At 42.9% G+C, this 14,103-nt stretch overlaps 1 protein-coding gene across 1 annotated transcript in view; it reads right to left on the bottom strand.

The window, feature by feature from the left end:
• Positions 1-14,103, bottom strand: part of NEO1 (neogenin 1) — a 125,172-nt gene that overhangs the window by 68,352 nt on the left and 42,717 nt on the right. Inside the window, exons 6-7 of the mRNA XM_015425677.1 lie at positions 11,767-11,921; positions 11,036-11,156 (exon numbers count right to left, since the gene is read on the bottom strand). Coding sequence (XP_015281163.1) covers positions 11,036-11,156; positions 11,767-11,921 — 276 coding nt within the window. The remainder of the gene's footprint in view (positions 1-11,035; positions 11,157-11,766; positions 11,922-14,103) is intronic.

Below are 14,103 nucleotides of genomic sequence, written 5' to 3'. Positions count from 1 at the left end.
GGAAGTGGGAAGGGAAGGGAAGGGTGAAGATTGAGGATAAAGCACCATCTCATAATGGGAACATCAGTGTGACATTTAAGCTTGATTACGCATCTGTTGAAGCCATCATCAAATTATGCACTCAATCAAGACTTTCCATTTCAGTTTGCAAAACTGAAGCATAAATCTGAACCGGGACCAATAACAAACAGCACACAGATCAGCGAGTTTTCTGGCTGCTTCTATCGCAGTGCTGTTTGGTTCCTAAGAGAGCCTGATACGGTTTATAGTGAGTATATACACAAACTCTGAAAAGGCAACAGATTTCCACCACCTCCTTGGAACTCCCATCTCCCTCTCCAATCATTCACTCCTCATGATTTACACAATATGCTAACCACTGCAGCTTAAGATTGCCATGTGAGATTTATTTGGTTCCCGAACTGAGGTGCCACCACGCTAAAAGCAGCACAGTTCGGAATAGTAAAACATTTCCTTTTAATGTTTCCATTGTTAGCCATCTTGAGTACTGACACAGGCAGATTATGTTTTTTGCCACCAGAACTTTGGAGAAACAATAATAATAATTTATCAATGGAGAATATGCATCTATTTGCAGAACACAAGTGTGCTCTGCTTATTCTGAGCTGCTAACTTCAAGGAAGGCCTAGAAATATTATTATTTAGTTTGCTTTAAAATTTTTAATTTACATCTGAGCCTCTGAAAATATCAACTTTCATTATGCTTCTGGTCTTCATGGATATGAGGAAATATCTGACTGTGACAGAGTGCTCAAAGATATGGACACCAGAAAGAAATAACCAAACTTCAAAATGAATTGTGTCTGTATTTAATTTTCCACACTTAGAGCTAACGTTGACACCCTAAATAGTCTGATCTGTAAAGGACTGGTTTCCCCCAAGAGATGGTTGAAAACAGATCACTTGTATGGAAAGCTTGGTAGAAGAAAAGTTCTTTTGGTGTAGAGATGACAGAAATACTGCCTACTCTGTAATTATCTATTATCAAGGAATGGTAAATCCGTTCTTCACAACGTGAACTGCTAACATACAAGCAAATAATCACTACGCTCGAGTTCTAATTATTTTCAGCCAGGCTGAGAAAAGAGTAACATAATGTGTGCTCTTCTCTTTCCAGCAGTACGTGTAACCAAATGGAAACATTTCAATTGCTGAAATGTAAGCAAACTACGTTTTAAAAAAATTCTTTCACCAATAATTCTGGTAAGGAGCACAGTAGGAAGAACCTGAAGAACTATAAACCAGACTCAAAACTGATTTCAGTGGGCTTAGAAGGGTCAAACTCTGCTTAGCATGGCACTAGAACAAAGTCTGAGTCCAGTGGCACCTTTACGATCAGCAAAATTTAATTCTGAGTGTAACTTATCTGAAGATGTGTGAATGCAGACGAAAGCTGATACCCAGAATAAAACTCTGTTGGTCTTAAAAGTGCCACTGGACTCAAACTTTGTTCTGTTGCTTCAGACCAACACAGCTACCCAATTGAATCTATCTTCATTGCATGGCAGTATAAGTTCTTTCAACTGGTTGTGTGTATGTATTCAAGAAATACAATTTAGCGATGACTTGTGTGCTTGTATATGTGCAGTGGTTGTTCCAGAGGAAAAGGTTGTACATTTGCCTTCTAGGAAGATTAGAAAATCTTGTTGATCTAAGGATCCATGCCAATAAACATTTTTGCAAGGGAACCCCAACGAGAGAATATACAACTATTCGTCCAATAGTAATTAGTTGGGGTTTTTTTACAAAAAATATAGTGCTGCAACATTCAGGGTCTCCTCTCACATGGTGTTTTCTCCTCATGCCATCTGCACAGGTATGTTTGCTGCAAATACACATAACAGAAAGCTGACTGTCACCTTTTAGTGACAGGAAACAAACAGCATATCTTATGATGAACTAGTATTTCATTCGCCCCATGCAAGAATCTGCTCAGTGCTAGACGGAACAGGTCAATCCTGACTGTTATTACTGTGGTGTAAAAAGCAAAACTATCCAAGCTCCTTCGGGGGGAGTTCAACCCCAGAGAGGGGCAAAGTGTGGGAATCAACACCCCCTAAAGCATAGCTCTCTATATTATAAAGCTGATTTGGGGTGGCATCTCTCTTATGGGGTGGCAGGATTCAATTCATGCCAAAATCAGTTGGCCGCCTGAACTGCCACTCCAAAACTCTGCCAGTTGCTGGGTGGCCATGTGGCCTCAGTCCCGCCCAAACGTCCGGCAGCCAGCGTGTTGCTCTCAGTGCATACACCACCGCCAAAGACGATGGCCGCTCCACGGCCAGGACACATGAGACGCCAAGGACAACCACGCCAGTCAGCCGGCCGCCCACAGCATCTCCCCCCGCCTTCTCAGGCCCACGCGCAACCTTTCCCTGCTCACCGGCTGCGGTTGCTGGGCGGGGAAAGACCTGAGGCCCCTGTGCAACCTTTCTGAGGCCCCCGCACCACCCTCTTCACCTGATCTCACCTGGCTTCTACGGCCGCTCACCGGCCTCCGGGAGCGGCGGCCGGCGTGGGACCACCGGAGGCCTCCGCGCCGTCTTTCCCTGCCCGGCTGCCGAGGCGGACACACGGGGAAAGGCCTCTGAGGCCGGCGAGCAGGAGAAGCTGTCCAGAGGCCACCCACCCCCTCCTCACCCGCCCGCTGAGACAAGCGAGCCAGGAGGGAACCCGGGAGCCCTTTACAACCCTCTCCATGGGTTCTTCTGCCCTCCCGCCAGAGCGGCCACGTGGGAGAAGCCGCCCACAGGCCCCCGGCCCCCTCTTGGCCCGCCCGCTGAGACAAGTGAGCCAGGAAGGGGCTGGGTACCCTTTAAAGCCCTCCCTGTGGCTTCTCCTGCCCTCCCACCGAAGTGGGCGCGCGGGAGAAGCCAGCCACAGCCCCCCCCGCCCGCCCCCCCAGCCACGCCGGGAACCTTTAAAGCCCTCCCCGTGGCTTCTCCTGCCCTCCCACCGAAGCGGGCACGTGGGAGAAGCCAGCCACAGGCCCCCCCGCCCCCTCCTGGCCCACCCCCCACGCTCACTCGGGAACGAGTCCTAGGGCCCGTCGCATTCCTGTCCACGACAGGCCTTTCTCCTAGTCTAATATAGAACTGGAATTTCATCCACCTGTAGGCCTAGAAATGAAGCAGGAAGGAGAGTCAATTTTTTAAAAAGCCTACTTAATTAGCTTCTCAAACACAAGTCATCGTAGAATACTTGAGATTACAAATTTGGTTTCTTGCGATGCTAAGTATTCAGTGAGATGTTTAAATATAGCCTTGGAGAGAACGGGTGTATTCTCATCTGTGCTAATCAAACATCGTATTAATTAGAAGCTGTTTAAAGGTTTCCAATTAACTACAAGCTGAAATACAAACACTGATAATGCTATGCCTGAAGGCATAATAACACTACGATCCAGTGCATGTTTATTTGGGAGTAAGGCCCACGGAACTCAGGAGGACTTAGTCCTCAGTAAACAGGGTTGCCAACTTGCCAGGTCTGAGTTGGAAAATACCTGGAGATTTGGAGTGTGGAGCGTGGGGAGGGACCTCAGTGGGGTACAACACTATTGAGCTCACCCGCCAAAGCAGCCATTTTCTCCAGTGGAACTGATCTCTGTCATCTGGAGAGCAGCTGTAATTCCAGGAGATCTCCAGTCTCCACCTGGAGGTAGGTCACCCTATCAGTACACAACCACTGGGTTGGATTCCAAGTTCTTTAACTCACGGTGTTTGTTTAAATATTCTTCCAAATATAAATACTTCATTTCTTTCAAATAATCTACCTACTGCCTCAATCAGGAAATAGTGAAAAAAAGTGCCTACAACCATAATTGTTCGTCTGGATGAGCAGTAGTGTGCAGCAAATTCTGAGGAGGTGCCATCTTCCTGACTTAAGGTCTACAGCAGGGGGCCCCCAACCTTTTACAGTCTGCAGGAACATCTGAAATTTCGAGAGGAGGTGGGAAGCACCACCTTTAAACGGCTTCCACAAGAGAGGGAGCCAGGCCCAAGATGGCTGTCACAAGAGGCTGAGCTGAATAATACCTTCCTTCTCATGCCTCCTGGGGAGAAGAAAAGCCTGAAGGGGAAACAGAACCACACACTCCCTAAGGAAAGTCCAGGTGCTCCTCAGGCCTATAGTGATGTTAGCTAGGCTGCCATAAGGTTTATGGGTTTCAGTTCGCTCGCTTGACCTGTGTACTAGCCAGGCCTGCATTCCATTCCCCTCAGTGCCTCTACTCCTTATCATTGACCTTGTAGCTCGCTAGTGTAGTGTCTTCCCATCTTTCAACCGTGGGACTAGTTTCGTTTCCTCAACTACACTCCAACGGTTCTTCCCACTCGCGAGAGAGTGCCTAATTGGCCCATTGATTGGGGGGGGGGGCTTTTGAGTGTACTATATCTATACCTGTTTGCTTAGTATTAGTTATTCCTAACAGTGTGTGCTGAAGTGATTGACTGTGGGTCCTGACAGGAAATCCCTGTCATTTAAATAAGGGCAGCCATAAGAAAAGGGCAGCGGTGGCTCAGAGGTTAAGACAGACTGGAAGGTCTGTAGTTCGGCAGTTCAAGACCCAAGTGCCGCATGATGGGAGTGAGCTCCTGTCTCTGGCCCCAGCTCCTGTCAACCTAGCAGTTGGAAAGATAGAAATTGCAAGTAGATAAGTAGGTACCGCTTTGGTTGGAAGGTAATAGCATTCCATGCACCTTGGCGTTTAGTCATGCCAGCCAAATGACCACGGAAACGTCATCTGACAGTGCTGGCTCTTCGGCTTGGAAACAGAGATGAGCACCGCCTCCTAGAGTTGGATTCAACTGGCTTTCGAGCAAAGGAAAACTTTACCTTTAGCCATAAAAAAGGCTTGCTTTACAATGACCTCGCCCATTTTCTGAAAAGCTTGGCTGTCACCAAGGGAAGTACTGGCACCACCTATGGGCATCATGTTGAGGAACCCTGGTCTACATTATTTTCTTTTTTGTTTTAAAGGAGCAGGGCATACAATTTGGATGTACTGATTCAGCAGCAAAAACATCTAAAGATGTGCACCATCCACTGGCATATTAAAAAACAGTGATCTTCAAATTAGGTTGAAACAATGTTTAAAAATATCATTATGACTGACATACATAAGCAATTTTTTTTTATGTTCTCTCCTGAAATGTCTTCAACTAATACAATGTATTTCTAAACTTTTAAGGCAGAATGCTAGACCTAAACATTTGGCATGACATATTAAGGCAGATCATAGCTGCAGGATAACACACTGCAGTGCTAAAAGCAGATTAAATGCTTACTTGGATTGAGGCAGCTTCATTTTTTCAAGAACAAATTTAGAGTAAAAATGGACTTCCGGGACGTCTGTGTATCTTTCAATGCCATATAAGTGTTATTTTTGGGGGGGGGGGGGGGGGGAGAGACACGACACCAATATGCACATGCACACACAGCATAGCCACTTAAAGAGTCTTGGGGAAAGTAAAACAGCCCAGTACCACATTAATTTGCAATCAGCCCTACCCATTTTTGCTTTTAAATACTAATCTAACAGATCAGAGGATTATTAAATTGCATGAAACCAAAAGCTCCTTAAGTAGATACTATGAATCTCTAGCCAATAATCACCATCCAGGGACTGATCTTATAGAACAGTGGATTTGATAAAAACTAATTATTAGAAAGAACATGTTAACTGCAGATCTTTTGCTGCAAATGGGAAATCTGCAGCATTTTATTGTGTTGTAATCTTTAATTAGTTGTAAGCTGCCCTGGGTTAGTGGAAAGGTGGCCTAGAGGTTTTTTGAAAGAAAAGCCTTAGATGTTGGGCACAGTCTAACAAAGAAAGATGCTTTATCATGAGATACTAAAAACAAAATGCCAGTACAGGCAAAATACCACATATGTAATCAAGGGGTGTAGAAAGTTAGTGGGTATCCATTCAGTATCTCTGTAGCCATTTCGATCACACATAAGAAATACACCAAAGTATAAGTGGTATTGTGAATCCTGAGCAACATGTTCAAAATGCAAGTTACAAAGTATTCTTCCACTGATGGTGTGTTCGGAGAAAAAAAAGGACAGAGTAGATGTTTCTATGCTGATGTATGGTACGACCGTCTCATTCCACTGTTCAGGAATACTGCACAAGAAAGAAATAAGTCCAGAGCAGATGTCAGATTAGTTTATCCTTAAGCAAAATGTAGGAATTGGAGAGAGCATTCTGGATGCAGAGAAATAGCTACTCTCTCTCCTCCTTTTATAAGAACCCCCCCAAAAGCCTATATTATTTGCAAGCCAGTGTACGCCCTCATCAGTTCACCCTCTGCAACCGGTTGCTTATGTGGGCATCTACCAACTCCCATAAGTGATCCATCTGCATGAGAAATACAAGACAAGGGAACACTCAAAAGGCAGTGGCCATTTCTCCATGGCAGTTGCTGCTATAAGTATTGTTGCAAGTTCTCTCTGAGTGATGCGTGGCTCATGTGAGTCAATGGCCTGCAGCAGCTATTAAATGCTCTAATAAGCAGCCCCTAATTGTACACTTGTTACAAACGAAAGTTATCGCCTTCGCTCTCCATTTTGGTAATCGGCTGTTACGCTACAGGAAACAGATAACGTTCAATTAACCTATGGAAAGATTCTCAAACACTCTGCTGTCAGAATGCCTCCCCTACAACATGAAAGGGCTTCTGAAAACAGTACCTAAAAATCCACCCAAGAACACAGGTTATCGTTATTGAACTGAAGTGTTTCTTCAGTAGTGCTCAAGACACAAATGTCTCAGCCATGATAGCACACACCAACTAGCTGTGGAGGCCATCGCTTCTCTGCAGGAACAGGTTGCAGGATCCTGCATAGGACTACACTGTTAAACAACCAAAGAGCAGTGAAGAAATGAACAGAGACAAGTCCTTTAAATCACTGACAGCGATCTGGAAGTAAATTTTACTTAAGTAGTTATTTACATGTTCATTTTCTGTTCCAGGACTGTTTGTGTGGCTATTTGTGACTAAAAAGAGAAGCAACACACACACAGAGGGAAAAAACCCATCCTTCTGTCTGGGAATACATTGCAACATTTGCCCAAAGAAATATTTTAGAGTTTTCTTACTTGCTGCGTGAGATGCACAGCAAACACCGAATGCTGAGTGCTCTGCAAGCCTATCCTCATTGAATTATTATTGCATTTTATATTTTCCCCCTCCTTTTCTGTTCTCTCAAAATCGCTGATGTGGATTACGCTGAGAGACAGGCACTGTCCCAATCTCACCTAATGAGTTTAATGAATGTATTTATTGCTCAGTTATCCTGACTCTAACTAGCCCTTCTTGGCAACTAACACCCCACCCATCACCTATGTGCACTATTTGAGGAAATCTGTTTCAATGTCTAAGAAGTATGCATCTATGCGCTAAGTCTTTCAATTCTTGCTTATAACCAGAATTGAACTTTGTTGGTCTTGGAGGTGCCACTGGACTCAAACTCAGTGTTCACATCTGCTTGTTAACTCTTGTATTTGTATGCTAATTTACTGTTATTCACAGATCTTACCAACCCTTTTAATCCAATCTCAGCTATAATCGCCCAGTTACTTATGTATCCCTACTCAAACTAGCCTTTCCTGGCAATTCCGTGCACCCCCCCCCCCCCCCCCCCGGTAATGGTTGTTTCACTGTATCTGAAGAAGTGTGCATGCACACGAAAGTTTATCCAGAATTAAACTTCGTTGGTCTTAAAGGTGCCACTGGACTCAAACTTTGTTCACCTAATGAATGTTATAGCAGTACAGGGATATGACACACCACCTATATTGATTAAAATCTAGTTCTCCATGACGTTTTTGCCAGTTATCATTTTCCTTTAGAAATGAATATATTATTCTTCTAGTCACTGCTCAAGATCTATTGATCAGAGAAGGAGAGGAGAGGAGAGGAGAGGAGAGGAGAGGAGAGGAGAGGAGAGGCCAGCTACCTTGATGGCATATTCTATTACTCCATTCTTGACAAAGAATTCAGTGAATGGCTGCCCTGTCTTCCTCCTATTTATTTAAAACATTTATTAGCTGGCTTTATCACTTAAGAACATAAGAACATAAGAGATGCCAATGTTGGATCAGGCCAAAGGCCCATCCAGTCCAACACTCTGTATCACACAGTGGCCAGAAATACCAGGTGCCATCAGGAGGTCCAGCAGTGGGGCCAGGACATTAGAAGCCATCCCACTGTTGACCCCCCCAAGCACCAAGATGACAGAGCATCACTTGCCCCAGAGTCTCTATCTATACCTTGTGGCTAATAGCCACTGATGGACCTCTGCTCCATATGCTTATCTAATTCCCTTTTGAAGCCGTCCATGCTTGTCGCCGCCACCACTTCCTGTGGCAGTGAATTCCATGTGTTAATCACTCTTTGGGTGAAGAAGGACTTCCTTTTATCCGTTCTAACCCAACCGCTCAGCAATTTCATGGAGTGCCCATGAGATTCTTGTATTGTGAGAAAGGGAGAAAACTTCTGGAACTCAAGGCAGCTTACAATATAAATTAAAAAAAATTAAAACCACTCATAATGTGCAGATGTGTCAGCATCTGGGAAAGTGATATATTGTGACTTAAGTATTGTGGGTCTGGATTTTTACTTTCCCCCCTCCTATTATAACTACCTAGATTTTTGCAATGGAAGTAGAAAATTTAAGGCACCCTAAATTTTTTAGCCAAAATAATTTTTTGACTGCCATACTCTTGAAACATGGTAACAATGTGCTTGTTTGTGTACACACCAAGTCCACCGGGTGTACGATTGTAACGTTTTGGCAAAGGAAGGTGTTTCAAATTTTTTCCAGTGTAAACTTTTAAAGGAAATCATAAAACTACGATTAAAAACACTCCCTTCCCATCCTCATGACATACTTTGCTTTAAAGGAAGTCATTTAATTGTTTTTTTCCCTGTCACGTCCAATAATCTAAAAAGATATGTCACTGCCAATGCATCACATGAAAAAAATTCAAAAAGCAAAGCAAGTTTTCCTATCATTCAACCCCGTTATAGGAAATACACCGGTGTTAACATAAAAGCACTACAAAAGGCAGACTTATGTTTTTGCTCAGAAACCAATAAAGGGTAACCAAACACAATTATCTCCTTCCCTCAGAGGCTGCAAAATCCAATGCTGCGGCTAAAATAAACTCCATCGGAAATTATACCATCCAAAATGAAAGAAACAGTAAACAGTGTTTCATTAAAATGTGCTCCCTAATACGGTTTTCTTAAGATTAACAAAACCTAATACAAACACCTAATGGTGCCAACTGCACAGTAAATACAAATATCCCCAAACTGAATAGTTACGCAGGGACTCATCCTCTTGGGAACTCTGGAATCTTCAGAAGCATGGGGATTAAAAAAAAAAAAAGGCAGGCAACTGATTTCGAATATACAGTACACTCAAAAATAAAAATAGTTCTAAAGAAACATGATATATTCACATATGAGTTGCCTCCAGGTGGGGCCTGGAGATCTCCCACTATCACAACTGATCTCCAGGCAACCAAAATCAGTTCTCCTGGAGAAAATGGCTGGTTTTGAGGGTGGACTATCCATGGCAAAAAACCCTACTGTAAAACCCACCTTCCCGAAATCGCGCCATCTCCAAGCTCCAATCCCCAAATCTCCAGGAATTCCCCCACCCAAAGCTGGCAACCATACAAGTGTGCTAAACAGAAGATCCAAATTTCACCCACACATATTGAAGCCTTATACTGATAGGACACATCATCCCAGTTTTCCTACTTAGAACTGGAATGTTTCATCAGACAATACACAGAAGTGTCACCCCCTTCCCCTCACACTTTCTTCTGGCTTCATTTGCTACAAATGACCCGTAGTGCATAATGGGAAAAGACATGGGGGAAACAAAGGGAATCTCCCTCTTATATTTAAAACTACTCAACAGATTTTCACAGAACAATTAAAACAAGCCCCAGTGGTCTACCTTATTTTTAAAAATCATTTCCGCTTCCGAACTAATAACTGAAAGCTACAGATCTAACATGAGAGAGATTGACTCATTCAAGAAAGCCACGGTCCTTGGTTTGCAAGACCTGAACAAAGCAGTTAATGATAAAGCTTTCTGGAGGTCCTTAATTTATACGATCACTGTCAGTTGGAAGCGACTTGATAGCACTTAACACACCCATGGTACCATACCACACCATGCACAAACACACCAGTGCATTTGGAAGATGTACTTGCTCGCCTCCTTCTAAGCATGGGCAGCTGCTCTAAGCAGCTACAGCCACATAACTGGTATCAGCTGAATGATGGTTGAATGCATAACAAGTGCAATCCATCCAAGTGCTTGTTTAATAAATCATAGTATTTCAAAAAGTGGCAACAGTTATGTTCCCTCAACATCTGAAATATTTATTGTGGGACATAAGTTTAAAACGGCGGCAAGACAAATACTGTACTGCTTTCAGCAATTTGCTATTTCACTCCCGCTTTGTTAGCGGCCTTGAATTTATTTATTTTTTTACAGAAGAAAAGTGGGAAGTTATAAGGAACCAAAGCATTTTTCGAAGTACAAAAGGGTTTTTTTTAAAAAATAAAATAAAAAAAGAATTTGTTCTATTTAGTCATTGGAGGGTTTATTTTGAGAAAAAGATTAAGTTAATGATAGTTGTTGCAACTAAAATGAATTCCGCTGTTAAGACTCAATAGCCATTATCCACTTTATCATTGCCGCCACTATAGTAGAGTGATGCTTTTTGTCTTAGCCTTGTCATGTTTAAGGAAAATACTCTGGAATTCACAAGTACAATGTTAAAAATTGAAAAGGAATGGCTAGTAAATTGTCTGTTATGAAAACCATGAATGTAGTGGATGTTTAAGTAGCTGTTACCCATTTCCTCAAAAAAAGGCAGTCTTGGCTTACATGACCAGTAGAAATAATGCTATGTAGGAGAATCAAGTAGCAAACCTGAAATGTTTCTGCCCTGCTTTATCAGTGCCTGATCCCAGTTCCTTACCGTGATCGAGTATTATCAGCTGGGCTCCCGCCTGTACGTTCCCCACATCATTTTCTGCAATGCACTGATAAAAGCCTTCATCCGATTTCACCAGGCCCAAAACCTGCAGGTTATGCTCCTTCTAAGAGAGAGCACAAATGCTATCATTTTCTATCCATGTTTAGTGAACGATAAGCTTGGTAATGTGTTACCAATTACAATTGCAAGATTAGGCTCTTAGCTGTCTGCGGATATCATGTACTGCAATAATTTCTCAGAGAAATTCCAAGGCAAGGAGACTTCTCAAAATACTTTCAGATGACTAGCAAAAGCCCAGTACTACACTGCACCCCCTTATCAATTTGACTGGGCCATCCACAATCTCTTCAATGGAATATGGACATATCTTAAGGTGTGTGCTTTAAGACTCCCTGCCTTAGTGCAGAAAAGAGACTGTTCCATTTTACAAAAAGATTACAAAGCCCTTCTTCCTAGCTAAGCCCAGTGCATCAATACATGATCAGCTCGAAAAGTAAGACCAGCAAAAAAGACTTATATGTGACCCAACTTTTCAAAATTCTTGAACACATTGCACAATACAGGGGGTCAGTTATTTGAAGACTCAAGTAAAGATCAATACTTTTCTGGATCATTCATATACTGGCAAGCATACAGTAAAATCCAGCACTCTGTAGATTTAACTAAAGTATTTAGTAATAAGCAAATCAGTATCATGGGATATGTAAACTTACAACAATTTTGAAGTAATCACTAGGAATCACCACGTCTCCATTCTTGACCCACTTCACTGTTGGAGTTGGTTTCCCTGTCACATCGCATTCAAATATAATATCCATGGACTCATGTGCATAGATATTAGAAGGCTTCTTCAGAAACTTGGGAGGAACTTTAAAGAAAAAAAGAAAGAAAAGGCAATTATTGACACGCGTAGCGTATGTTGTTTGACGACTTCATAAGACAATATGGAAAAGACGGGTACCTGAAATATATACAGTGGGGCTACGTGAGATTTTGAAAGACATCTGATATACTATCCTGAAGCAGAATTACACCCTTCCTAAATCCATTGATGTTGATGTGCTTAGAAGAGAGGAATTCTGTTTCGGATTGTAGTGTAATATAACTAAGGGCCAAATTTCAGAAATAATTATCATCAATGTTCAATAAATAATCAAGAAATATCCTTTAAATATGACTGCTAATTTATTAAATAATTTTAGTTATTACCTTGCCCTTTTACAGGACTCATGAAGACAAATACTATCAAAATCTCAATATAGATTCTTTTTTGATAGGCAAAACCTTGCTTGCTTACCATTGTTAGAAAGCAAGTCCAGCTTTAATATTTTCTTTTTCGTTTGTTGTCGTACCTGAGGAAATGAGCTTCGACTCACAAAAAGGGTTGCCAGTGTCAGGTTGGGAAATTCCCAGAGATTTTTGTTGGGGGGTGGAGCCTTGGGAGGACAGGGTTTGAGGAAGGGAGGGACCTCAGTGAGGTAAGCATAGAGTCCACCCACCAAAGCAGCCATTTCCTCCGGGGGAACTGATCTCTCTTATCTGGAGATAAGCTGAAATTCTGGGAGATCTCCATCCCCCACCTGGCAACCTTACTCAAAAAACACTTATATCCCAGAACAGAAATGTTCGTCTTTAAATTGCCACTGGACTCAAATTTTGACTTCTTATCAATTTAACTCAACAGAACCAAAACACCCTCCAAGGAAACTAAAATTGCCCCCCCCCCACTTAAGCAACCAAGGTTGTAGTTGATTAATCTGTCAGATACATCAATTAAGGCTTGAGGCCCTTGTCGAAATATTTTCCTGCAATTTCAGCAAAATGAGAACTATGATTAAGGACAAAGAAGGTACTGCACAGCAAAAGGGGCCTAAATAAAAGCAGACATGAGTTACTGCTCATTAAAAAAAAATCCTGTATGGATTTCATTAAGTATCAAATAGGCTTGAGCTGGTTTCCCAACAGCAATCAAATGTGGCTGGGAGGGAAGGAATCTCCACAAACATGGGTCTGGGCTATATGCTTGTCAATGGGGAAGCACATCCCTGGAACACACATCTATAAACTGGGCCTAAAAGATGCCCTTCTGTGTGCAAAAGGTGTGTTCAGATTATGCAATGGCTGCTTTAAAACTTGTGCTAACAAACTGCAGAAGGGAAGTGAAACTAGATCCAAAATTTCTCTTCTGTCTGTGCAAGACTACGCACTAGAGTCTGCACATCATCATCATCATTATATTTCTGGATCGCCCAGTCCCTGAGTACACAAGGCTCTGGGTGATTTTAAACAGTTAAAAACAATATAGAATTACATACTACTATCAAAAATCAATTGGTCCTAATTTAATAGTCTCTAGATGGTGTCCATAACTTAATCCAAAACCTACTCTGGACTGCTCGTCTATCTAGTGGGCGGGTTAGGGAGGAGGCTGAAGTGGGCAGAATGGAAGAAAAGAGGGGGGCAGCTATGATGCAAAACCGTTGCTGTCCTCAACCAAAAGCCTGGCAGAACATTTCTGCTTTACGGGCCCTGTGGAACTGCGGAAGTCCCACAGGGCCCCGATGGAAGTTGGCAGAAAGTTCCGCCAGGTTGGAGCCAGGGCCGAAAAAGCCCTGGCTCTGGTTGAGGACAGCCGGATATCTTTTGGGCCAGGGATCACCAGCAAATTGCTCTCAGCGTAGCGCTCTCCCTAGGACACACCAGAGGAGACTGTCCCAAAGATATGAAGGTTCCAGACTGCTCAAGGCCTTAAAGGTCAACACCTTGAATCTGACTCGGTATTCCACTGGAAGCCAGTGTAGCAGGCGCAGCACAGGTTGTATATGTGCCATCCATGGTGTTCCTGTCAGGACATGCACCATTGCATTCTGAACCAGCTGGAGTTTCCGGGTAAGTCTCAAGGGAAGGCCGGCGTAGAGCGAGTTACAGTAGTCTAGTCTAGAGGTGACCGTTGCATGGATTACTGTGGCTAGATCAGGACGCAACAGGAAAGGGGCCAGTTGCCATGCTTAGCGTAGGTGGAAAAATGCCATTCTGGCAATATTCATGAC

This window comes from Gekko japonicus, unplaced genomic scaffold (assembly GCF_001447785.1).
Source record: "Gekko japonicus isolate JY-2015 unplaced genomic scaffold, Gekko_japonicus_V1.1 scaffold1259, whole genome shotgun sequence".
NCBI lineage: Eukaryota > Metazoa > Chordata > Lepidosauria > Squamata > Gekkonidae > Gekko > Gekko japonicus.
The sequence above is the reverse complement of the archived record's forward strand: the minus strand, read 5'-3'. Positions and strand labels throughout refer to the sequence as shown.